General features: G+C 42.6%; 1 protein-coding gene across 1 annotated transcript in view; it reads right to left on the bottom strand.

The window, feature by feature from the left end:
- Positions 1-27,890, bottom strand: part of Uso1 (USO1 vesicle transport factor) — a 64,967-nt gene that overhangs the window by 10,326 nt on the left and 26,751 nt on the right. Inside the window, exons 5-17 of the mRNA XM_032916492.1 lie at positions 26,686-26,786; positions 26,174-26,276; positions 25,977-26,032; positions 22,313-22,433; positions 18,503-18,681; positions 15,624-15,764; positions 13,354-13,442; positions 12,747-12,901; positions 11,532-11,743; positions 4,808-4,918; positions 4,433-4,551; positions 4,131-4,312; positions 2,890-3,011 (exon numbers count right to left, since the gene is read on the bottom strand). Coding sequence (XP_032772383.1) covers positions 2,890-3,011; positions 4,131-4,312; positions 4,433-4,551; positions 4,808-4,918; positions 11,532-11,743; positions 12,747-12,901; positions 13,354-13,442; positions 15,624-15,764; positions 18,503-18,681; positions 22,313-22,433; positions 25,977-26,032; positions 26,174-26,276; positions 26,686-26,786 — 1,691 coding nt within the window. The remainder of the gene's footprint in view (positions 1-2,889; positions 3,012-4,130; positions 4,313-4,432; positions 4,552-4,807; positions 4,919-11,531; positions 11,744-12,746; positions 12,902-13,353; positions 13,443-15,623; positions 15,765-18,502; positions 18,682-22,312; positions 22,434-25,976; positions 26,033-26,173; positions 26,277-26,685; positions 26,787-27,890) is intronic.

Here is a 27,890-nt window from a genome sequence, read left to right as displayed (position 1 = left end):
GGCTGTCGAGCACCATAGCCCACCTCACTCACTCTGGGGCCACGGACCCATTTAAGAAATATCTACCAACTACTTACTAAACTTAGTACATGAAGATATCCATGTGCAGCTATACTATTTACTTGTTTTATGTGTGGGAGTATGTGTGCATGGGCACAGGAGTGCAAGTCAGAGGAGAGTCTGTTCTCTCCTTTGAGCATGTCAGAAGACTTGACACCTCTGTCCTTTATGGACATCTGCATTCATGTGCACATAACCACACAGACACATAACACATAATTATAGGTAATAAAGACACACAAACAAACAAACAAACAAACAAGCAAACAGAAATCGGCCCACAAGTAGGCTCTAGCATGTTCTCTAAACTTGCTAGAGCAAGTTCATATACAATCTTAGAGCATCTAGGTAGCTTACTAATTCTCCATACTACTGTACAGCTTTCATAATCATAACTTTAACAACTGTATTGGTTTGTGTTTGTATGTGTGTTCAAGCACACGTGTGCCTGGGTGTGTGCACATGGAAGTCAAAGAGGGTGTCCTCCTCTGTCACATTCTGCCTATTCCTCTGACACAGTCTTTCCCAGAACCTATGGCTCATGCTTCTTGGCGAGGCTGACAGCCCACAAGCCCTATCAAATCTGCTCTGCTCAGAGCTGGGGTTACAGGCGTACTGCGTGCCTGGTCTGTCACGTGGGTGCTGAGATCACAACTCATGAGTTGAATTTTCAGCCATAAGGTCATAATTCTTAATGCTCATTCGGTACCTGATCAAGTAGATATAATATAAATTACATTAAATGTTTTGAACACGAAAGTTAATTTCTACTTTTCTTTTTTTTTTTTTTTTAAAGTTTTTTATATTATTTATTTTATGTATACGAGTACACTGTTGCTGTCTTCAGACACACCAGAAGAGGGCATCAGATCCCATTACAGATGGTTGTGAGCCACCATGTGGTTGCTGGGGTTTGAACTCAGGACCCCTGGAAGAGCAGTCAGTGCTCTTAACCGCTGAGCCATCTCTCCAGCCCAATTTCTACTTTTCTAAATGATAAATGCTCATTTAACAGTTTTTCTTGAATTGGAAATGACTTTCAAACGCCATTCAAAGGATATAAACATTTTTATAGTTTTAGATGTTTAGATAGGATTTAAGTAGTGAGAATGTATAAAATTAACATTTTATAAATAAGTCAATAATTAGATCAGAACAGTCTCCTCTTTCTAAATCAACTGTACTTATTAGAACCAAATGGAAACTACGCACTACATTGCAAAAACACTATACTCAAAACTAAGAACGGCTGCACTTGGACCAAGACATAGATTAAAAATCTATAACTGGGGCAGTTTAATGACTCAAATTTTGAACAGAGATACTGATTTTTGTTTATTGATTTGTCTGAACATTGAAAAGCTGAGGACAAACTCCAAGAATTCTATTATCACTTGTACATTTTCTTTAAAAAAAAAAAAAAGATTTATTTATTTATTATATATAAGTACACCATAGCCGTCTTCAGACACACCAGAAGAGGGCATCAGATCTCATTACAGATAGTTGTGAGCCACCATGTGGTTGCTGGGATTTGAACTCAGGATCTCTGGAAGAGCAGTTGGTGCTCTTAACCCCTGAGCCATCATATCTGTTACATTTCCTTTATGACACTAGGATTTTAATAATATCAGTAATCTAATTTTTCAGATAATACTATATAATGCTTTACAAAATTCTATCACAGTATATACCATGGTAAGAAACTGAATGACATTTTAAAGGGTGTGACAGGACCTAAGGTGCACAATACAACGTAAAGGACAGGGACTAGCAGTATGAGAGCAAAGCGGCACTAGACCACCCGAGACAGAAATCTTGGGATCGTACTTATCCTCTTTGCACCTTAATACCTGCAGAGAAACATCACCAAGTCCCCCATGTTTTATCTTCAGTGTCCACACTCCTCAAGTCTGTCCCTGCCATACCACACAGTATGAGCTTTACAGTGTCACCAACACACATACACTTAGGTTCTAACAGTTACCGAGAGATGCTGACGGGATTCATTAAGGCATAGATTCCACATATAGGTAGAATATAGTCAGTCACTACTTGTAGGGATGCTGTGAAGTAAGAGATACTGAGGGCTGTAGAGATGGTTGAATGGTTCGGATGGCTCAGCGCACTGGCTGCTCTTCCAGAGGTCCTGAGTTCAATTCCCAGCAACCTATGGTGGCTCACAACCATCTGTAATGGGATCTGATGCCCTCTTCTGTCATGCAGTTATACATGCAGATAGAGTATACATATACATAAAATAAATAAGTAAATCTTCAAACAAAAAACACTGAGTTCACAGAACCCAGCAAATATGTAAGGCAGTCACTATCATCATCCCTGTCACCAACACCCTCCCCTAACTGACCCATCACAATAATCTTCCTGGCCTACCTCCCTAGGCTTTCCCATCAAATGCCTCCTTCACATAGCCGGAAGCTGCTCTAGGCTCATGGCAGCCACAGCAAACTTACTGTGCTGTATGCCATCTCCTGCCGCTCTTCCTTAGACCTCTTATGGAGAGTGTATTCCTAGGCCCTCTCAGAGCTCAGCCTGAGTGAATGCTGCTAGCTCTAGCACTAGGCTTAAAATGGTATAACATTTATACCACAATAATTTAGATATCTGCCTCACCCTGACATCAACAGGAGAATCTATAACATCCTGAACAGTGCCTGGGGTAAAGCAAGTCCCCAATTTCATAAACAAATGCATTTGAAAACAATGCAGTTTACTTTCTGTATCCCTCATCCATTTGAAATGCCAAGAAGCGCCTTCCCTCAAGCAGAGTTGCTGCCAGTCAGGAGAGGACAATTTGTTGGTACTTACTTGCTCACGGATCATATTCTTATAGTGAGTCACAATATTATCATGCTGTTCTAAGGTTTTCTTTACCTCTTCCTCTTTCTTATCTTCTTCGCTGGACTTATAAATAGCCTTGGTAATAACACCTGTAAGACAAAAGGTACTCAACTGTAAGTGTAATGTAGCTTTTGTTTCCTCAGGTGAAGGGATAAGGAGAGATCCATACCCACGCTGTGTGAACCCATGGCTTGGGGTGAGCCCAGAGCGTTTCTTTCTCTGTACTAACTATCCCTAGGCCTAGGCCTGGAAGCTTCTAGCCTCCATACAATCTAATCTTCTGCAAGCCCAGACCTTGAAGGCTTCAGCTTCCAGCCTCCACTTGCTAACCTGGGCCTCTCAGACTTCCTGCTGAATAAACTCACCCTTTCTGAACTCTTTCTGAACTATTGCTGGGTAGTTCAACATAGCTGTTCTGGCTCAAAACACTTCTTCAAGGTGACTGATTCAAATTGGAATCTCGTGGCTTCTGACTGGATTGTTATGCTTGAAAAACCTGCTGCTTGATGTCCATGAACTCAACGACACTGACTGTACCTACCAAACAGACCTCAACTGCACTCGGCTGAGCTGCACAGAACTCAAGTGAACTTCACTCCGCCTCCCTCTGCTCTGCTCTTAAGTAGTTTCTCTTTTCTATGTGTTCTAGTGAGAGCTGGGCATATCCTAGCTCTGACTCATTCTGTCAAATCTTTCTCTGATCTGTCACTTTGTCCACCCCTCAATTAGACATCATTGTTTGGAATTAGGGATGTGTACTGAGTGTGTGACTGTTTTCCAGCCAGATCATACTGTAATTCATGGTGTGTCTGCATTCCAGCTGGATCACAGACAGACCTAGGTGGTCTTTGGATGTGACCTCTTGTCAGAGCAGCCATGTTTCTGGATTAAAATTCCTCTATATAAACTGCAGTAACTGGTTTTCTTGAGGTTCTGCAGACTGAATACAGGACCTCAAGTGCTGAAGTGCATGCCTTACCACTCACTTTGTAAACATGACTTAATTTACAAATAGCCTAACTCAAGACAGTCATGCAATACTTTGTAATCTTAGCAATCCAAAGTGCTGCAGATGAACTTTCTGGCTTACTCATGGGCATCCCGAAACACACACACACAAACACACACACACACACACACACACACACACACACACTGGCACGCGCACGTACAATGACTTTGGATCAGTGCAAACCTTCACATCTTACCTTCAAGTTCTTTCACCAGTTTTGTAAACTCATGATCAAATATCATGTATTCTGGACTCGGAAAGTTTGGCTGGGGTTTCTGAGATGCTCTGGAATATAACTCATGCTTGCTAATAAATCCAAGTTTCTCTATGTAATTCTCTTTGCCAATCCTCTTCTCTATTAGTTGCTTTAGTTTCTCTCTACGTGAAAAACAAATGGGAAGCTTAAAAGGCTGCAAAGTCATAAGCTTGGTTTGCTTACACTTTAGCAAAGGTGTATCGCTGTCTCTGGTGTCTAGATGGCCACCTGCCCTTACTTACTTCGTGTAGTTTTCTAGTGAGTTGTCGTTGAAATAAATTGAGATGCCCAAAAGAAGGGCACATAAGCCTTGGACCAACTGCTCTTCTTCTCCGAGATTTTCTGCAATCTGTCCTGTAAGCTGACATCTTTGTTAAGGAGTTGAGTGTTATAGCATCCAGAATATTATACTTTGTAATCTGAATTTAACACACATCTTATGTAAGGTTTTCTATAAGAAATTCTCTATCTATCCCAAGCCAGCATAACATAAAAACCTATACATACACAGCTTAAGCATGCATAGTTATATATCTGTAACATTTTCAGAAGTTGTAACACAAGTTGAAAGACGTAAGTTACTTACACACAATGTACCAAAGCTTTGCAAAGGATACGAATGGAACATTGGCTGAGTTGTGAAGAAAGTGTGTTACAGCAATCGGACAGTTGCTTAACCAGGTACAAAGCAACATCAACAACCCGACTCTTGTCTGTATCTTGCTTCCCTGTAATAGATAAGTTGGCAGAAACCAGTTTATATTTACTATTTTTTCAAACTCAAAGTTAGCATAAGATCCCTCCTTGTCTTTTGTGTTAAAAGAACTTAAGCATGTATAAGAAAGCCAGATTTTAAAAACTGAACTAAAATAATACGTTTTTGTGTCTACAACAAGCTGCCCTTTCCAAAAGAGCACAGTGCAGACATTAGAATCGATTCATATGCACAAGTGGTTATTTAAAAAGCCAGTGGTGGCTGGGCTGGGCTGGGAGTACAGCTCAGTTGATACGGTGCTTGTCTAAAGTGCAAGAAGCCCTGGGTCCCATCCTCAGCACTGCGTGTGAGGATCCTCAGCCAGGTGTGGTGGTGCACGCTGTAATTACAGCACTCGGGAGGTGGAGGCTACAGGATCGGAAATTGAAACTGGTCCTTGACTATGCAGGGAGTTACACAAGAGCCTGTACAAATAAGTAAAGCGTGCTAAGACAGATATTAGAACAAAACTATAGTGTGGGAGCCTTAAAAGATCAATCTCAAGACATGATATTAGAAATAAAAATAAGCCCATATAAAGTTGAGTGGGGAGGATGGTGGGAAGGATCTGGGAGAAGCTGGGGAAAGCTACAAAATATACTGTATAAAAAATTAGAAAATGAATAAAAACAAAAATATATGTTCCAGAAAAATTAGTTATACTTCAATTTTTTAAATTAGCAAAGTAATGAGATTTTACTGAGAAGTGAAAGTGTAAGGCAGATATACTACAGAAGAAACTTGAACGGAATTTTAAAAACCAGTTCTTGATAAAAGGAAAAAAAACCCTCTTCTTTCTTCAAAAACCATCACAAAACAAAGACAAATAGGCACAGAAAGATCTCCTAGGTCATTTAGTGAGAGCCCATGAGAGCAGTGTTCTCAGTCAGGAAGATGAGAGCCCTGCTGCAAACCTAGGGTCCACGCCCTCTCACGCTTCCTCTCACACAGGCCTGGTGGAGCTCGGCTCTCTGACATCCAGACAAGCCCTCAGCGCGCACTGCACTGCTGCCTAGACCAGGCAAATAGGATCAACAAGTCATAGCCATGTTGAAACTTTAATATAATACAGTTAGGCTTCCATGTATAATGCTCTTATTTCTAACACTGCCACTCCCCACTTGTAATACTATAACCTTTATTTTCTTTTTAAAAACAGAATCTGAAATAAAAATAAAATCAGCATAATAATGCATCGTTTGGGGGGAATTTTCAGAAAGAATCCAAATTAGAATTATTCAAAGGAATAAACTTAACTGTTGCTACGTTTTTCAAATGTTCTTTTTAGATTTAAAATAAATTTACTTATTAGTATGAATGTGGAACAAGTGCTGCATCGCAGGTGCACGTGCACGTGTCAGAGTTTGGTGAGTCGGCTCTGTCCTTCCAGCATGTGGGTCCCAGCGGTTGGATCCAGGCCCTCAGGCTCGGTGGCAAGGCTTGCAACCACTGGGTTCTCTTCCCCTTCTTCAAATCCACCCAGATTACTCTAATTTTGAGATCCTGGAGGCCTTGGTCTACTTATGATCTATCCTCAGGCATAGGTAATATTAAACTACTCTAAACGACCTTCTAGGTAGACATCATATGAGTTAGCTTTCCCTGACATGTGACTTTTCCTTGTTCTCATCTGTAGCCTCCTGTTACAGAGACTAACAAGCTGAAAGCTCACGCTCGGTCAGGTGCCTGGGCTGTCGACCTCCTGGATCAGAATTCCTCACAGTAGCGATCGGTTGGCAACAGATTCATTTCTGTTGCATATGGAAAAGCTCTGCATATGCAAGAATGACTCAAACAAATCATCTTAAGAACAGATTTCTTTCTTCTTTCTCTCCTTTTCATGATAGAGAGTGATGTCAGGGCTGACCCCTGCTTGGCATGGGCTCTAATACTGAGTTATACCCTGTTTCCAAAGTTTTATTTTTGTAGGACTAAATAATCTGATTCTTAACATCATATGGAAAAGTAAACTAGTGTTTACTGTGAAAAACAGTAATGAGGTTGACAGCAGATCCTGAAGAGAAATCAAGAGATAAAGTCCAGAAATAGACTTGTACGAAGGAGAATCTCAAGCAACCACCAGATAGACTTTAAAATACTGGGGCAACTAGATAGCTACCTAGAAAAAAAAATCTGTGAGAGCTGGCAAGATGGTCCAGCAGATTAAATTGCTTGCTGCCATGCCTGGTAAGTTCAGCTTCCAAAACTCATGGAAGAAAAGAGAGAACTGATTTCCAAAGTTGTCCTCTGATCTCCATACCCACACCATGGAATGTGTGCTAAGATAGGCAGGCAAACATGCACACGTGCACACAGACGGCTATGATGATGGTGATGACGGTGATGATAAAATAAAACTTGAAAAGATGAGTGGATCTTGTATCACATACAGTTCATTAAAACATGGCAGAGGAAAAACACTCACATAACTGGAACTTATGGTTAAGTACCCTAGAATACTTAAAGATGATCTTTCTAAGGATGACTTATAAAGCAGAGACCATAAAAGACTGATTTTAAAAATCCAAAACAAGGGCTGGAGAAATGGCTCAGTGGTTAAGAGCACTTGTCAAAAGAAAAAATGACATGCAAAAAACAAAAAAAAAAAAAAAAAAAAAAATAAAAAAAAAAAAAAGAAAAATGACATGCAAAAAAAAACAAAAAACAAAAAACAAAAAAAAATACATAGCTGCGAAAATACACAGCTGTGAGCTGCATCAAAGGACAACACACAGCTGAGCTCCTTGATAGGAGCAGAGATTAGAAAATACCAGACAAGTGCACACCTTCTGCGAAGCCTACAGAGCCCCACCGTGAACCATGGAGATTTACAAGAGGAAGCTGAAGATATTACCTGGGCATTCTGAAGCTCAGTCACTAGAATCCAGAGTTGAAAGGGTGAAAGAAAAGCCATAAATCCACAAACACAGTGGCATTCTTTGTTTCTTATGAGAGAGGGAGTAGTCAGGGTGTGTGCACGTGCACACATGTGGTATATGCGTGTATACAGGATGTTACATATTTTCCCTCTCCTTCTCCACCTTTTTTTTCCCCGAGTCAAGCGAGCCTCTGACTGGACCCAGAGCTCACCCAGAGACTGGTTGGCGACCCAGCAGTGCCTGGGCTGCACCTTCTCCAACCCTTCCCTCAGTGCTGGGGTACAGGTGCACCACCATCCCAAGCTTTTGTGGGCTCCAGGGATCAAAACAGAGGCCTGCGTGCTTGTGGCAGGCACCTAACTCGCAGAGCCACCTCACAGCCCTGTTTGTTTCTCTGTCTGTCTGCTTGGGACAAGGTCTTGATGTGCTAGCTAGTCTGAACTCGCATTTACACAAGGCTGGCCTCACACATGCACTGATCCTCCTGAGTCTGCCTCCAAAGTGCTGGGATTATAGGTGTGTACCACCATGCTCAGGCACAAATAAAATACTTGAAGTTAACGCAAATAGTCCTCATTAGCAGCTATGATACTCTCCCAACTCTATTTTCTAAACAAAAGTCCTTCTCATCCCTACTACGTTCATTCTAGTTGAGCATTTTTATACTGTTTATGTAAACAAAAGCTGGCACTTAAAACTTTTAAGGTTTTTGTATGAAAATAAGGTTGTAGAAGTTGGACATAATAGGTCTACATATAATCCTAGCACCTGGGAGGCAGAGGCAAGAGGGTCAGGTGTTTAAGGCCAACCTCAGTCACAAAGGGAGTCCAAGGCTAGCTTGGCTTCCATTAGACCCTGTCACAAAAGCAATAAAAATAAGTAGTTCTAGTGTCACGGGATCAGACTCACTTTTAGCAGCAGCTTCTAAAAGAATAAGAGCATTGATGTTCTTGAAAGTACAAAAATATTCTATAATTTGCTACGTGGTTTTTTAAAAAGTCAATCAATTGAAAACATAATGTCTGTCTTTTAAGTGCATGGCATTTATACTTAAAAATATATATTCTAATATCAAAAATTTGGGGCTGGAGGTTACAGCTCAGTGGGAAAGCACTTGCCTAGCACACACAAAGCCCTGAGTTTGATCCCCAGAACCATCTAGTAAAACAAAGAAACAAACAGAAACTGCTGGCACAAGTTGCCACATATGTGTGTGTGAGTTACAAGTGCATGCTAGGTCACATGCACACATGAAGTGCAGTCACTAACTAGACCTAACTTACTACCTGCCCTGCACAACTGAACCACAGGACCAAACAAGGATAGTAAGACTTTTTTTTTGGTTAAACACTTTGTCAAAAGAAAAACTAAATCAAACTGAACATAAAGATAGTAAAACCAATATGGTAGTTGGAGCATATAGATTATACCCAGAATAATCCATACTACTTCATTTAAGATCATTACAATTACAAAAATTTTACTATTGTACTATTAAAGGAATGTAAGTAATAGAAGTAAAAGAAGTTCCTCCTTCGTATATTGGTTAAAAGACACACTTTATCTCTAAGCGTGGTTTTCTTTCTTTAAGCTGTTTGTAAGGGAAATAAAGAAACAAGCTTGGTCGAACAACACAAGAACCAGAACTGCGAGTCTGAGAGAGTGAGCACCCTGGAGGAGCCCAGGCACACAGTGTGCGTGTTGCGTGTTCCCACAGTTCTCAGTAACCAGCCAAGAGCAAAGGGAAGAAACTGGAGAGCCACCTGTGACAGCCAAACTCGCCCACACGTGTGAGTAGAACAGAACTTCAAACAAGCTGTTAAAAACCAACTGCAAAACCCAAGACAAGGAAGAAGCCTGTCAGAAGAAAAGGCCTCAGCTTATCAGGTATACATACCCGTCTGTCGATCTTATCGCCCTGCAAATTATACATCAAACATTATTCATAAACATTGCTTTAAATCATCCAAGTCCAGAAAAGACCCTAAAATATGCTCTTAGTCTCTGAAAATCTAAGCCAACACTTAGAGGTAGTGAAGCTCTACTCCTTTATAGAGTAGGCACACAGAGGCTAACCTACGGCCTTGTGATTACTTACAGGGCCCAGACACCGGCACCCGAGGCCCTCACAGCGCATCCAGCACACTCACAAAGCTAGGGTGGCAATGCTGGGCATGGAGTTCCCACAACTGGCTTGAAAATAGTTGTTTTCAACAGTGGCGGGAGACCACCAAGCATTAAGCAAGTAAAGATTTGAAACATTTAATATAAGGTTTTGTTTTTTTTTTAAATCACTAAGGGACAAGTGATAAATTGGCAACTGAAGTAAAGCAATTTAAACATCATTCATTTTTCTTCCCATTATAGTTATTTTTAAAGATCTCACTTATAACTTTTATGAATAATAACAGTATTTCTTTAATTAAAAAGTCCCCAAAAGGCCTGGGAAGTGGGGGTCTAACTCAGTGGTGGAAGGTGTTTAGTAAGCATCGAGAGTCCAGTGCGGAGCAGCAAACAACATCAACAAAAAGTTCAAAACAAAGAAAGTGCAGTGTGTGGTGGAAAAATAGTGAAGACCACAGCACAGCACGGTGGGAGCACAGCACGGTGGGAGCACAGCACGGTGGGAGGGGAGCACAGCACGGTGGGAGGGGAGCACGGTGGGAGGGGAGCACGGTGGGAGGGCAGCACGGTGGGAGCACAGCACGGAGGGCGCGCAGCACGGTGGGAGGGGAGCACGGGGTGGGAGGGGAGCACGGTGGGAGGGGAGCACGGTGGGAGCACAGCACAGTGGGAGGGGAGCACGTGGGGAGGGGAGCACGGTGGGGAGGGAGCAGTGGGAGCACAGCACGGTGGGAGCACAGCACGGTGGGAGCACAGCACGGTGGGAGCACAGCACGGTGGGAGCACAGCACGGTGGGAGCACAGCACGGTGGGAGGGGAGCACAGCACGGTGGGAGCACAGCACGGTGGGAGCACAGCACGGTGGGAGCACAGCACGGTGGGAGCATGGTAGGGAGGACCCTCCACTGCTAGAGCAAGTAGACAGAACAGCAGGCTTATCCATAACCAAGCGTCCGTCAGGGCCCTGACTTTACAGGCACCTTGTGAGTCAGCATGGCTTGAAGCGTTCAGAAGGCTAAGTGGACATGGGCAAATCGTGTAGGATGCCTAAGCCCTGTGCCCACGCTCCACTTGTTCTCATTAAGCATCTGCAGGAACACAGGTTTTAATTAGCCTCGTCTACCTTGCTAGGCACGTGAGAACTCAGACCCTGGAAGTAAACACTGTACATCTCATACTTAATAGACTACGATTGCTTGTTTTGGGATGACCAACTGCTTCAGGAGAAAACAGGGAGGCACAGAACTATGAATTGCATTACTAACTTTCTCTGTTTAACTAACCCAGATTCAGTTACTAGGAAGATAAACGACAAGGAAGAGCCCTGGGTAATTTAAGGACAGAGTAAAACTTGAAATAGACCTGTGCTGAGGACTTGTGTTTTTATCATAATAAAGTCCTTAACCATTTGACAGAAGTATTCCTGTAAAAACAGGTACTGCTTCCTCTCTACCTTAAACCTTCCTGATTTCACTGAAGTAGAAGCCAGCAAGTGCTCTCTACCTTCTCTACCTGCATCTTCCCGGGGCTCCTGCCCGGGGTCCCGGATGGCGCTCGCCCCTCAGGAGCCCTGGTGGCCCTTACCTGGGACAGAATGTTGGTGCACTGCTGCAAGAGCGACACTGGGGGGTTGCCGATGCTGGTGGCCAGCTGAACCCTGAGCAGCTGCTCCTTCTGGGTGGCGTTCCCTTGTAGTGCATGGGCGAGGGCCACGGCAGCACACCAGTTTGAGAGGGAGTCTGTGGAAAACAGACCTCCGCAGAGCAGCTGGCCGGCTGAGACCGAGTTACCTGTTGCTGCAAGCAGACAGGAATGTTAGCCGCTGAGCACACGGAATATCCCAACCTCATGAGGGTTCAGAGGACCACGTTCCACACACAGATGGTATAAACACTTACGCACTCTCAGGACATTCGAACCTGAGAGGGACCTAGACAACAGGAAGCCCCTCCTAAGAACGGGAGCTGTACACACGAGCACCACAATGCTGCAGGCATCAAGCTGACGGTGACTTTACAGACCCCACCTTCATGGAAAGCGACATTTCTGCTACCTTACTCACTACCGCCATCATCTGAGTTCCTTCCATTTAAGAAAAGAAAGCTTTATAAGAGCTTTTACAAAAGTAATTTTAGTAAAATACAATTAAATACTTATAAACTTTTGCCAACTTCCAATATTTATGTGATTAAAATAAACTCACTGATATTTCTAATCACTTGTGTTAAATTGCTTTTAACTTTGTGAAAACAGCCTTTTAAACACATCTCAAGTAAACTCAACACAGGAGAAATCCCTAAATGATGACTGTACTCTGTCACAGAACAATAGGCTGAAACATGGAGCCTAAGCGGTAGGATTTATCTGCTAATCGCTGTCAGCGGCAGCCCTGTTCACTGGTGTTTACTATACACCAAGGGACTGGGGATTTAGCTCAGTGGTAGAGCACTTGCCTAGCAAGTGAAAGGCCCTGGGTTCGGTCCCCAGCTCTGGGGGGGAAAAAAAAAAGAATTACTATACACCAAGACCCACAACTCTGCCTGTGTAACTGCGTACGTGTAATCATCACAACCTTTCTAATGACATCATCCCATGTGCAGACCAACAGCAGAACCCTCACACATTAATAAAGCAAGACAAGTAGAAAGTGCGGACTCAGGAGAGGTCTGTGTCAGCTCCTCTCCAGCCCAAGGAAGGTTTCCCCTAAGTTAGAGTGCCTTAGGGTAAAATGCAAGCAAAGGGTTAACTACAAGCTTGAAAAGATTTTTCCTTTCTAAGTATTAGAACTAAATTACTTGCCATCAATAGTGGAAGGCAGCAGAGTGGCCACAATCTCTCCTTGTCCTTTCTCGTTTTTATAGAGGAAGCACTGGAAACAGTAGAGCACGGCACAGCGCAGTACAAATGGCTGCCTCTCGTTGACCATGGACATGAGCAGCACAACAATTGCCGGTCTGTCAGAGTGCAAGGGAAAGAGTGAACAGAAGTGCACCCCACCCCCACTACCAGTCCTTCACAAAGACCGACGTGCAGAAAGGCTGGTAGCTGGACCAAGTATTAAGTTCCAGAAGCATGGTCGTAAACAGCAATACACTTTTACTGTCAGACCATTTCCTTTAAGAAAAATAAGATGTGGCTGGAGAGATGGCTCAGCGGTTAGAGCACCGACTGCTCTTCCAGAGGCCCTGAGTTCAATTCCCAGCAACCACATGGTGGCTCACAACCATCTGTAATGGGATCTAATGCCCTCTTCTGGTGTGTCTGAAGACAGCTACAGTGTAAAAAATTTAAAAAAAACAAAACAACAACAACAAAACACTTAAAGGAAAAGAAAGTGGCATGTGTATGAGACCCACTGCAGCCGAGAGCACGCTCTTTCACCCTCCATGCACTTCCTGATTCCTACCGTGGGGGATTTGAAGGCGCGTTCACAGAAGCAAAGTAGTCTTGATTTACTTGGCAGCCTCGAATAACTTCTGATACAGTATTTATGGTCTGTCAAGAAAGAGAAACAAAGGACCACAAGGAGAGTAAGTTAAGAGGGAGAATCTGTTTTTTAAAGAAGAAAATGTTATAGCTTGCTTTGTGTTTTTATTTGTTTATTTCATTTATTCTATCGAGACAGAGTTTCTCTCTGTAGTCCTCCTGGCTGTGCTGGAACTCACTCTATAGACCAGGCTGGCCTTGAACTCACAGACCTGCTGGTGTCTTCCTCCCAAGTGCTGCCACCACCTGGCTAAAGCTACTCCTAGCTTCAGAGATTTGACAAAGGAGAGAAATGAACAAGGAAGAGCGCCCACTCCTGTATCTGAAGGGAACAGACCTGTTGTTGCTAAAAGGGTCACTACCGAGGGGGCGGGGGGGAGGGGGGTGAGACCCATATTAGCATCAGTAGTTTTCAGAAAACTAGAATTAAAGAAAAGATCCAAAAATGTTCTGAAGAAAAAAGCAGGTTTCACTAGGAAAAAAACTAGAATTCAAAGTGATCACATATTTCTCCAAAGTAGTAACAGAATGATGTCCAAAGGTTAGTGACAGTGATTTCAATCCTGAGTTCCATACCTAGTCAAACAGTAAAATAATATTTTCATGTATAAAACAACAACAAACCCCCCATTTTGGTGATTACTTTTAGGGAACTTAGTAAAATGAGCTAAAGAATCAAGAAGTAAGGAGGAGAAGATTCAAAAGGAAAAAAGGAATTCAAATCAAAGGAGAGGGCAGGGAGATCCCGAGAGAATGGCAGAAGGAAGTCTAGGACCAGAACTGAACCACAGCTCAGATGGAGCAAGAGGATGGAGGGTTTCCAAGACTAGAGTGAGGCGCGCTGCGCTGAGCAGAGTATGGATGTACAGTTATACAGAGCTGCACAATGAGAAAGAATGCAGCCATACCTCATGTAAGAGTTGGACACACACGATGCCCTCTCCCACTAGATACAGAACGGTTTGGCTGAGCAGAGCAGTACTAGTACACACATTAATGCACAAGCCGCAGCAGGGGACAGTGGCTTGGACCTGTAACCTCAGCACTCAGAAAGCTGAGGCAGGAGTATTACCTGGAGTTCAAGGCTAGCCTGGGCTACAGTGATAGCCTGCCTCACAAATGTTATATTTATACATATAAATCCCATCGGTTTAAACATACATTCCATATAATAATCCTGCCATGCCAGGAAGAAGTGAAGTAAGAGTTATGAATCAGAGGTGTTTGGGAGTAGGGAGGCTGACTTAAAGTAGAGACGAATGTGACCAAAGACAACTGGTGTATGCTAAAACCTTTGTTATTGTGTATACTTTTAATATGTATAAGTTAGCTGACAAGTTACACCTTACTTAAAAGTTTTTTATCATTTACGTGTTTGTTTACGCCTGCATGCGTGTGCCATGGTGCTTATATGGAGAGCACAAGACAACTAGTGGGACAGGGTTCTCTCCTTCCTTGGGATCCAATGTATCTCAACAGGTTTCGTAGTAAACATCTTTACTGATTCTTCTTGCCAGCCCAATAAAAATAATTCAAACAAAGTATCTATATTTCTGTGAACTAACTTCTTTATTTTTATACATAAGAAACAAAAAATGCCATAAATCAAGGTAAAAATTTACTATTCTATGAGTTTTTCTGTTCAGGAAGACTAAATTTGTTCTTAAGATTAAAACTATAAATTCCTTCTGTACGTGGTCTGAAATAACCCAAGAATGGTGGTTTGCTACTCTCCTGATTCTAAAAATGCCACAAAATCATGCGAATCGAGAGGTTCAAATCTTTGTGTTCATTTCTAAGAACACTGATGAAGGTGCCTAGGCCATAGGGTGTGCCTTTCTGAAAAGCTACTGGGTACTTGAAAGATGTCACTTCAAAGAAGCCATGTTTGGAGGGAGGAAAGGAAAGAAGAAAATAATACTATGATATTATAATTTCAAAAATGATTCATTTCTGTTAAACATGTTTAGTAAAATTAGTGAATAACACTTCCAGATGATGGGCGAAGGTTAAGACTGTACGTTATGAAACCTGAGGAAAGACTATGCCCTTGAGAACTGACACTGTCATTATCGTATAGCGAGTGAGGAAGCTATCCTGAAAGTGGTTAGCTATCACTCTTCTTCCTTCAGTTAATGTCCAATTCCCAGGATTCCCAACTTCAACTTCTGCAGAGTGGCCTTCATTTACCTCAGTCAGGATATCAGCAGGAATTCCGGTAGCCATCAGGATAGTGCAAAGCTGTTGTAGTAACCCACACTGGAACATGGCCTTCTGGCAGCTACTGGTAGCACCGGGAGGGTTGGTGGGAGACACCAGTACCCGCACAAGCTGTGAAAGAGAATACACTTTGTCTTTTAAAAATTTGCAGCAGGGTGTGATGGAGCATACCTGCAATGCTAGCTAGCACTTGGGAGGTGGAGGCAGGAGGACCACGAATCCAAGACTAGCCTACTTGGATGAAGCCCTGCCTCAAGATCATCTGCAAAGGCTTGAGACAAAGCTGACCACGTGAACAAAACCATCTGTATGGAGCACTCGCTTATGTGCTCACCACAACTATGTGCTGTCACCTCTTACTTCTATGGCAACAGTGTTAGGACATAATACGTTTTGCTATTTGCTTAATGCTGTCCCTCTCAGGTGATTTGAACTCTCACGGTAGCATCTGCTTCAGTACTCAAATAATAAACACAGTATTTACAAAATAAGGGATATTTAATACAAAACTGAATTAAGATATGGGATGACAGGCTTCTCAGAGAAAGTATGATCTAATAGAATGGGTCTAAAAACAGGCTCGCCTGATTTATGATGAATTCCACTAACCCTGGAAATAAAGAGAGGCGACAGCTAAGAGCCGGAGGTCTGACAGAAGACTCAGGCACTGGGTGGAGGCTGGTCTCATTATTAACCAAATCCCCATTACTCCATGATTACTTTGAATCTGAACACAAAATTTCAGAAACAAACAACTAATTAGGCCCAGTTAAATCTTCAAAATAACTTAACAAATGGCTTATAGTCTACAAACTAGCCATGTTTTATATACAAAAATCATGTAATATGTAATATTGTATTGATGGCAGTATTTAGGTAATGAAAGTGAAGACAAATGTCACCCATGATGTTATAGTACAGAAGTAATCAACTAGAACCATTACGTCACTAGAGACAGGACATGCCACAGACTCTGCTTCCCTGATAGAGGACTTGGGAGAGGGCAGAGCAAAACCGCTCTGAAGGGAGGCTTTGTTAGGTGGTATGGCACACCTTCCAGCTCTCAGGATGGAATCAGGACAGGGCCTCATAGTGAAACCTAACCTCCTTCTCCTAAAGATAATAATTTCGTTCGATGGCTGAGGAGTCTACTCAAACAGAAGCAATGGCACACCGTCCTTCAGCGCCTGTGGAGAACCTGAGAGAGAAGCAAACCTAACCACAACTGCAGAGAGAGACTCTGCAGCAGCGCTAACATCAGCTGTGGCTACAGAGTCAGGAAGTCAACCTCTCCATCTGTGAGTGGGAAAGACAGGAAGATGAGTGAATCTCATTCGCTGCGGACTTCATGGTCTTTACTAAGCATAAGAAAGGGATGTTTCCAGTAAGGGAGACGAACTCTGCAATGAACCTACATATCTATGTAGTATATAACACAGTTTAGAATATACATATATGTAGTATATGCGTAATACACAGAACTATATATAATACTATGTTTCTCTGCTTACATGATATACTACATTAACTTTTTGGACAGAATATACTATTTAAACTGACACTTTCTTCAAAACTCTTGTTGTTAAGCAAATTGAAAATAATAGGACCGAAGGTCAGAGAGGGATGATGTTAACATGAAATGCCCTTCAAGGGAGAGCGAGCTTTATTTATTGTTCAAAAGTTTTATTGGTGGTGAGGACCAAACCCAGAGCCTTGTGCTTCCTACACAAGTTCTCCACCTCTGACGTAAATCCAAGCCCTATTTTAAAATTTTTATTCTGTGGGGAAAGAGAAGATGGAGGGTTTGGGGTATAAATGAATGACTAGTGAAGAGGCAGGAAGAGGGAGTTTGATCCCTTGAAACTGGAGCTACAAGCAGATGTAGCGTCCAAATATAAATAAATAATGGGGCGGAGTTGGGCTCCTCTAGAACAGCCAGTGTTTTTAACCACCGAGCTCTCTCTCCAGCCCCTCGAACTCTTCTCCGTGTGCTGTGAGTCACACCTCAGCTGCACTCCTCCAGGTCCAAAGGGCTCCAAGCCGACTACGGCACCGATCCTTCCACATCAGTGCTTACTGCACTCACAACGGCTAAGTCACAGAACCAACACAGGGTCCAGCGAGCGCTTACAGTTCGTGAGGACGTGCTGACTCTAGGTTCTCCAACACTCTACTCTGGCCTTCATGGGTGGCACACATTCACTCAGGCACATACAGATATAAATGAAAATAAATCTTTAAAAAAAGGTTGTCTGCAGAAAAGCGAATGCAACTAGAAATAATCCTACTAAATGAACAGGCCAGTCACAGAAAAACAATGTCCTAAGTTTTTGCCATTTGTTGTTTTTAGATTTTACATAAATCCAGAGAAGTGTGTAAGTATGGGTGACAAAGGAACAGAAGAGAAGCCTCTACAGATCTGAGGGGAGAGGTGAAGAAGAGAGAGAGTGGGGCAGTATAGGTGCACATGCGGTTAATACTTAATATATCTTTTCCTTGTGGCAGCGAGTAGGAAATTGCCTGATAACCTGAGTTTGATGAAAGTTAAATAAAAGTACCCTACAGGGTGGGAAAAGACTGACTCCCTAGAGTTGTCCTCTGACCTCTACACACATGATACGACATGCATGCTCAAGCACACACAGAACACTAAAATAATAACAGAAGTAATGACAATCCCCGTGTATACCACAGTATATATGCAACGAGCATATGTTACTGAAATTCTTTTAAAAGGCTTTGTATTGCCTTAAACACCCACTGAAAGGCCTGGCTTCACTAAGTCGAAGCTCGTCTTCTGTGGGAAGAGCCCGACGAGACACTTTCGACGACGTCTGAGCAGCACATACCTGGAGCATTAAATGAAGATTGGTCACTTTCTGTGCTGACCAACCAGGGTTTTCATCTCCAACTTCAAACCAAGCTTTCATACGTTGAATATAAGAGCCTTCTTTAAAAAAGTTTTGATTGGAATTGTTGTTTTTTAACAAATTTTGGAGCAAAATCAAACAATCTTCCACTACTATACCTGGGGACAAAACATAAAATGGAGGCATTGAGGCTGGCAACATCTGACAGAACTCAACCAGTGTCTCAAGTGTCCGTCTCCACCGCGGTCAGTCAGCAGGACACAGCCTGGTCTGACCTGATACCCATGTGCCTGGCTGTGCTCTTTCTCAGTCCAACTCACTATAGTAAGGCACCTTTCATATCCACATGCAAGCTTAAATAACAGGTTTTCAGTGCTGATGGTCAATACCCCATGGCTAGGCTAGACGGCCTTCTAGAAGCTCATTCTCTCCACTAGACTGTAACGCCCAAATACAGGAGTCTGTAAATGTCCGACGTAACTCTGCAGCCTTGGCAGACACAAGAAACTACTTCAGCTATATACAAAGTAGCAAGTACTAAACATTTCCTGTCACTCCTTACCCATCTGACACAGCTCTGCCCCTTCTCTGAAACCCTCTCCCCAGTTTCTCCATTTGGCCCTCTTCAGACTATGGTCCATGTCCCTGTCCTCCTGCTGCATTCTTTTCCTACTTCTTTAATTACAAATATCACTGTCCTGGGCAGTTTCAACCACACTCCAGCTTCTGTTATTATTGCCACTAAAACCTTCTCACTGACCTCTACTGAGTCTGAGACAGCCAGGAGTTCCCACTTCCTCTGAGTACAGAGTGCTCGAGGCACTGCCAGCTCGAGGCCCCCCAGTACACACCACCTTTAATCTTACAGGATTTATGTTCAGCGGGGTAGATCACTTGCTGAAACCCTGATGACCTGAGTTCAACCCCCAAGGTGGAAGGGGAGAGACAATTTCAGCAAACTGTCCTCCGGTCCCCACATGTTAAATGTGAAAAGCGATCTAAATAACTGCTTCTTAGAGCAGACTTACAGTTACAGAAAACAGGACAATAGTGCTTCCGCCTGCTCCCCTCCCCCGCTCTAGTGTGGTGAGTCTATCACAAAGGACGAGTAAACACTGACACACATTATGGAAGATCACACTTCACTCCTCACCCTGCAAATCACTGAGTTCTGACAAATATAGAACCTGTGTATTTGCCAGCACAGTACCAAACAGAATAGTCTCACCACTCCAAAACTACCCGCCCTGCTTATCCCTTTTTCCTATCCAAACCCCCAGTAACTGCAAATACTTTGTCCTGACCACAGTCTTCTTAGAAAGCTGCATAACGAATCATTCAGCAGCAGGTACTTAAGGCTCCCATCGCCCTTCTGTAGCTTGACGACTCCTTTCATCACTGAGTAATATTTCATTCAATTACCTATTAGCATGTGTTCACTCACCTACTCAAGGACATCCTGAGTTTTAGGAATGGTTTTAGCAATGTGAATAAAGCATGTATGAACATTCAAGTGTAGCTTTTCGTGTGGATGTAAGTTTTACTGTAATTTGGATAAATACGAAACAGTAATCCTATTAGATCTCACAGTAAGACTGCGTAGCTTTGAAGAAACTGCAGTGTCTTCCACACTGGTTGTGCCCCTTTGTACACTCACCAGCACTAGTGGAGTCAGTGTTTTGGATTTCCCCAGTGCACTGCCATGCAGTGGTGTCTCATTGTTCCTGCTGCAACTGCCTGATGACGTAATGTTGAGCATTTATTTGTCTCTTACTGCAAACTGTGGTATCTGCTTTAATGAAGACTGTGTTCAGACCTTTTGCCTAATTTTTAATTTGCTTTTCTTTTTTAAGTTTTTAAGTCTTTTTTCAGATATGTTTTAAATATTTTTCTCTCAGTTCATGCCTTCACCACATTCTCTTAATAGTGTCTTCTGTAGAACACAACTTTCCAATTTTAATGAAGTCCCAGTCATCGGCTTTGCCTCTAAGGCCATGCGTTTGGAACTGTTATCTGAGAGTCTGCTGTGTTGTTTGCAAACTTAACCATGTATTTGCAGTGGTTATTTACTAGGTATATAAACTGACAAAATACAAATATGCAAACATAAGGACTTATGAAAATTATTTGTTTGTTTGCTTTGAGGCAGGGTCTCTATCATGTAGCTGTCCTGGAACTCGCTCTGTAGACTAGGCTGTCCTCTAACTCAGAGATCTACGTATTCTGCCCGCAGAGTGCTGGGATCAAAGGTCTGCACCACCACACCAGGATCAATTAAAATCTTTAAATTCACAGGAAAGCAACCTTGGCTCCAGAATGGTCAACTTTTCGGCTTTATTCCTCCTGACACCTTCAAGCTGTCAACCAACTTCTTCCCTCTCTCGCGCTTTCCCTTCTAACCCGTCTTGAGGACACACGCCTGTAATCCCAGCAGCTGGAGGCCAAGGTGAGACGATCACACACTAATGCCAACTTGAGCTACTGATAAGATGCTGATTGCTTAGAAATGTCTGAGATCAAGTTTGCTCCTGCCTTAAGTTCCTCCGTGCTGTAAAGAACAACTGTGCCTTGCCCTGAAAGATTTGAAGCAGTGTTTGACTCAGTTTTGAGGCTGGAAGGAGACTTTGCACCTAAGAGACAGATGAACACCAGCTTTGTAGCTCTACCATGAGGAGTAGGAAGGGCACCCCATATACGTATTGGGGTGAACTAAAATGTTTAGGGGCCCATGGGCACAATAAGATCATATCAGGAGAACAAAGTCTATTAAGGGCCATGTGATTGCTAAGTGGCTACCAGAGCGCTGCTGTGCAGGCCTGGAGCCTGAGTCTGATCCCTGGAACCCACCGAAAGAGCAGTGACTCCTCCAAGTTGTCCTCTGACCTCCACACAAATGCAGCCCAGCCTACCACCACCACTCCCTGTGCCACACAGCAGACTCAGTCTACTGAGTCTGATCCTGTCCTTGATCCGGACAAAGCAGTGGACACTGAGCACTGGGACAGTAACAACCCTGTCATCTGATAACAGACAAAGGCTTTCCAACTGTCCCAGGCTTCAATCTACTTGTCCCCCTGTTGGCATGGTCTACTGTAACCCTCATTTGCTTGTCCTATCATCAGACAGGACATTTAGCTCGACTCTAAAGCTGGCACCAGCAGTGTAACTTCTCCAACTCTCGGAGAAGCTCAGTTTGGTTGATTTTCATATTCATACAGACTCTATGCTCTATCCGTTTCCCTGGCTTCTGAAACCTCTAATTCTACCCCTTAGCTCTGTGTACTCTATATGTCACACATGTAGATATATTTACTGTATGAACTGTGAGTTAATTCTAGTAATTAGGACTTCAATAAAAAGAACCTGTGTTGGCAAAGAGGGAGGATCTGGAAGATGCTGCCTCTGAAGTTACAATGCCTAGGAATTATCACCCCATATATTCTGACACTGGAGATGTGACTGTGCTCGTGTTTCTGGCACGGCGCACTCGCAATGCAGACAGACTCCTGCCTTTCTTCTCTGCCTGGCTTAGATGCTCACAGCTCTTCATTTCTTCCCCTGGGGAGATAATCTGCTAAAGACTCCTGTCCACTGATACTTCCAGGTCCCCTCCCTGGAAAGACTGAAATCTGTGAAAACCCGAGGTTTTACAGCAGCATTTGATCCTGGGAGTCTATGGTTGGGAAGAGGGGCAGTTATGTAATCAAGTGTATGTTCTGCTACAAAACCATGGTGCCTACCCTCAAGATGAGTGAATACAAAGCAGTCTTCACAGTCTCCCCCTCTTACCTCCATCGCTGTTCCCCTCCTCTGTAATAATGTCCAGTAGTCTCTCGAAAGCATTTTCAAAAGCAACAATTTTCTGGATTGCTCCGTTGCTCCTTGTTAATGCCTGCAGTAGTAAGACGCCCTGAGGGAAAAGAAAGGTGGCGTTCAGTTGGGTACGAAATTTATTGGACACCTGAAAATTACTGTAAAATCACAGACTCCTACAATAAACAGGGTCTAACTGTTTCGCTCTCTATATACAGAAGGTCATAGAGGGCAGAGACAGTTCAGCAAATTGTTCCCCTGAAGGTCATAGATCACATTGGAATGGGGCCTTGGTAAGAGTTTACATCTAACAGGTCTTTCCTTACTACATACAGTAAAAACACAATTACCTCATTCTTATCTGTCCCTGTGTGGTTTCCGCAAGCTGAGAATGATTATAAAGTTCTCATATTTACTCTACTCGAAATGATAATATAAATCATGAAACACCACCACGTTCTAATAGGACTTCTACAGAATTCAGGAATTCTTGCAAATCAGGCCCCTAAATTTCTACAATTTGATTTTAAATCAACGGAAAAGAGAAATGAAAATTCACACCCTGTGCAGGAAGTTTACAGAAGGTACATGTGGTGCAGCTTTTCTGCCCACAGTCTTATCCCACCCAAACTGTCAAGAATGGCTTCCACGAGGAAGGGCAGCGAGAAGACTGGCTGTCCTGCCACCCCCAAGGAATGATCCAGGAGGGTGCCATCGACATTCCCAAGCAAGAAGCAGGCCATAGGCATTGAAATCTGGAATGTGTCATGGGGGAGATGAGGTTCAGATGGGTAGGGAGCCTCCGGATGCACCTGAGGACTGCACGGATAAGGACTCAACCAAGCTGTCTTGGCCAAAGGAATAAGGAATATTCCACAGTGTATCATGGTAACTTATGACCCTGTTTACACATTTCAAAATCTAGTCAGTGTGGATGAGACCTAACTGCTGAATGTCAGAACAAGCAAACAAAAGGTAACTAAGTCTTTGCCCTGACTTTTAGGATTTTTTTTTTCAGCTTATTAAGCTGTTTATAATCTTTGTCATTCATAATTTAAAAAACATGTACATTACTGTTTATTACTTGTTTCTTTTCATGTGTATGGTGTATGTATGCCTGTATACACTTGTATGCCTAGTGTCTGTGGAGGCCAAAAGAGGGTACAGGATCCCTGGAACTGGAATTACAGACAGCTAAGAGCTAACACGTGGTTGCTGGGACTTGAACCCAGTTCCTCTGGAAGGGCAGCCAGTGCTCTGACCTGCTCAGCTGTCTCTCCAGCCCTATGACTTACTCACTTCCTACTTCAGCATCACTCAGCAAGTCCTTCTGAGTCCCTCAGTGACCACAAGAACTATATGAAGGGGACAGGCACAGCTACTGCTTCAGAGGTTTGGCACACAGGGAGGAGCGCACGGTGGCAGCTAAGCACCCGCACAAGTTTAAGAACGCTATCGAATCGCTGGGCTCGTCCGCCCTTCTCCTGACTTTCAAATGTTAACACTAACATGAAAGAAAGGTAAAACAGAATTTAAATGTCAAATTCTCTTGCCCACATAATGCTGCCAACTTGAATTTTAACTGCATGAAAGGGAAAAAAAGGTATACCTAAGACACAAACCGAGTCTCATGAAGTGGACAGAAGCTAAATGCCCTCCTCACTAGCTGTGTAACTTTAAGTACACAAATTCCATGTCTCAGTATACTTATGTGCAAAATAGAGTAATAGTATCTTGAATCCCTCTGCCACACTCTCCATGGAACACTCTACACACACTAGACTGGCCTCGAACTCATGGAGATCCTGCTTCTGTCTCCAGGGGGCTGGGGCTACAGGCATGTTCTACCACACCTAGATGTCATATAATTTTAAAGGTGGGAAAACAGCACCTACAAAGTTTACCATTTTTAAATCTCAACATTTATTAGTAGTTTATTTTCCTGAGTAGGTCAAATGAAACCAAGAAAATATCCCTAAGAAAATAAAACTAAGATATTAGAGGTTACAACAAAAATAAAACTTAAGCTCTACTCATAAAATTAATAAAAGTCAACATAGACAATCATCTTATCTGTCTCGAATAAAACCTGAGGCAAAAAAATTAGAAGGGCCAAGAGCTAAAGTAAATAGACTGAAAACATGGTGCGGGTGGGGCACCAGGGGGTGCTGGCACCTGATAGCTTACATAAAAATGTAGTCATTTTATTTTGTACAATGAATATACATGCTCTAAGAAAGGAATTAAGGAACCAAGGTAGGCATTTGTAAAAAGGGCAATTTTATATCTGAAAATAAAACAAATTCTGAAGACATGAACGAAGACTTAGAGAAAGAGAATTTCTTCATTTGAAGGCTTAACATCCTCTTAGCTAAACTTATGGCTGAGTAGAAGCCTTGACTTTAAGGTACACAGCCATGTTTTATTCACTTAAGATGTGTGTGCATCCTGCTTGTCTGTCTGTGTATCATGTCTGAGGTGCCTGTGGCGGCCAGAGGAGAGAACACTAGATCCCTGGGAAGCAGAGCTACAAGGGACGAAGAGCCTCTTGACCCGGGGACTGGGAACCACCCCCTGGCCTCTGTAACAAATCCTCTTAATTACTGAGCCACATCTCTACCCCTATAGTCGTATTTTAATTATGGAAAAAATCCCAAATTATTCCTAGTAGATGGATGCTCATTTCAGAAAGACAGTTCTTAAGCAAGCAAACAGATATATAAATCAGGCACAAAGACATCTGTCTGTAATGCTAGCACTTAGGAGGGGGTTCAGGTTTTAGGCCAGCCTGGGCTGCAGAGTGTGATTTTTACCTTAAAACAGACAAACAAACACACACATACACACACACACGTAAAATCACTGTTACAGCATTTTACTGTCAAGAATATTACTTTGCCATAGATACTACAACATTTAAAAGTTTTAGAGTTTTAGACTTATTTTTATCTTATGTGTACGAGTGCTTCTTTGATTCTGTGTATGCGCATGGCTGGTGTTTGCTGAATGCCCTAGAACTGGGGTCACAGATGGTTGTGAGCTCCTGTGTGCTGCTGGGCACTGAACCCGAGTCCTATCCAAGAAGCCCCAGAGCCATCTCTCTAGCCCCACTACAACACAGTTTTACATGTTAAGTTAAAATATGTAGGGGTTGGGGATTTAGCTCAGTGGTAGAGCGCTTGCCTAGCAAGCGCAAGGCCCTGGGTTCGGTCCCCGGCTCCAAAAAAAAGAAAAAAGAAAAAAAAAATATGTATGTATTACATGGGTCACAAGTCAAGGGTTTGGTTTAGTTCTGTTTCTGCTTTGCATTAACCTGATACAAAGTTCAAAACCATAAGCAAGGATCACAGTAAGTACCAGATGGAGAATGGCTAGGGAAGAGTGACACTCTGCCTAAAGAGATCACCAATGAAAATCAGTCCTCTGGACACATTCTCAGTGGAGTAAGAATGAGGAAGCCACGAGACGAATGGTAAACTTACACCATGCGGTGTCTCGGAATGTTAACTGGAGGAGCAAAGACAAGTTGGCCAACGCTTTCTGAAACTAACTTTTCTTAACTCATAAAGGTAAAAAGAGATTCTATTTGCAAAAAGAGAATACGCATCATGTTCTGTCTTTCTTTCCAAATTAAACTTACATCATTACGTATAATTTCCCTGGAATCTGCCAGCAAGTCCATTAATTTTGAAACACCTAGAACATAGAACCATGAGAAAATTACATGCAGACCAACAACACGAATAGCGGTTTACAATTTATTAAGTCGCTACCTCAGTCCCTTCCGGGCAGTGGCCCTTACTTTGTATGTGAAGTTACTCAGGAGGAACTGCTTACCCATGGGGCTGACTAGGATGATTTGCTGCACTGGAGGCCCTAGCTGTTTTAAAAGAGAAGTCAGGAGTCTCACACCAGGCCATCGGACGTGGAAATCAAACTCCTGCAATGGAAGAATTTCAACTGTTTAGCAACTCTCATTGCTATTTAAGGAAAACACTGTTTTCAACTAATAGTGTAATAAGAAACTACAAGAGAAAAACAGAATTTCAGGGAACTTTAAAAATGAATTTTAAGAAATAAAAAGTTAATGTTAATTGGTTAAACTTACTAAAATGTTAATAACGACAAAATTATACTTTGTAAAACAAGAAATAAGATACATGTTATTTTAATAGATCACATATTTCCTCTATCAAGTATATAAATCCCTCACATGCATTCAAAGCATGATACACAGCAGGCTTCACTCACTACCGCCTTCTCAAGTGTGCACGGATTACTTCTTCAGAACACCCACGGGCAACAAAAGCATCTCATTGTATGACAAAATGTCAGGATTCCCTATTTACCTCCAACAAAGATAACAGGAGAGTGACATTTTCTGGCTGCTTAATGAAAATTTCTGTAAATTGGCTTCCCAAATCCTCACTCTGTCTTGTAGAATTTTCTTCTGTAATATTCAAAGAACAAAGTACTTCAACATGATGCTATGTTACAGTATCCTTTCACTGACGAGCTAAACAGAAATGGTCATTTTCCTGGAATATAAACAAGTCAACAGCATGGCTGGTATCAGTAATGCAATTAAGATTGAAAACTGTATTTGTAGCCTCACTTTCAGGGGCAGTTAGACATCACATTTCCTCAAAGACTCAAGTTCAACTTTTATCAGGATAAGGCAAGTGTTTATGGTACAAATGTTCTGTCTTGATTGTGGTAGTGGTTACACAATTTTTTTTTCCAGTGCTAAGGTTTGGACCCAGGGCTTGCTTTATGACAGGAAAGCATTTAACCACAGTGGCACATCCCATCAACCACTACTAGACTCTTTTGTTGAAACTTGTAAGACTATACAACATCTATGAGCAAATTTTACGTTAACTGTATCTCCAAATCAGTACACCTCAAAACAGCAGTCTGCTGATCTGTGCTTGTCAGTACAGTTTGATTATGAAATAGTCATTCACCTTCCGACCAACCAATATTGTTTTTATATAGAACCTAGACAAGTATTTGGCAGTAAAAGCAGAATTAAACACTGAATTTCTTGACAGTGTTATGTACGAAAATGATCTAAATTTTATAGGCCTAAGTGGCAGGGTGCCTGTAGGCCCTGCACTCACGTGGCTAAGGCAAGATGATGGCCTTGAGTTTGTCACTGTAACTGAATGAAAGTAGAGCAAAACTAGTACCAGGAGTGGGGTGCTGAAATAAAGCTAAGTGTGTGGCTCTATGCCTTGGACTGCTTTGTTAGAGGACTGTGCAGGACTTTGGAACTCTGGGTTAGAAAAGTCATCCAACACTCAACAAGGTATTCATCCTTGTGGACGCCTGAAAGAAGCACAGACAATGGAGGCCTGGCTTGTGGGGTTTCAGAGAAGGGCGAAGACTATTAAGGCAGTGTGTGATATTTTGGATTAAGAATCTATGTGGGGGGCTGGAGAGATGACTCAGGGGGTTAAGAGCATGGACTGCTCTTCCAGAGGACCTGAGTTCAATTCCCGGCAACCACATGGTGGCTCACAACCATCTGTAATGGGATTCGATACCCTCT

Source organism: Rattus rattus, chromosome 11 (assembly GCF_011064425.1).
Source record: "Rattus rattus isolate New Zealand chromosome 11, Rrattus_CSIRO_v1, whole genome shotgun sequence".
NCBI classification, from domain to species: Eukaryota; Metazoa; Chordata; class Mammalia; order Rodentia; family Muridae; genus Rattus; species Rattus rattus.
The sequence above is the reverse complement of the archived record's forward strand: the minus strand, read 5'-3'. Positions and strand labels throughout refer to the sequence as shown.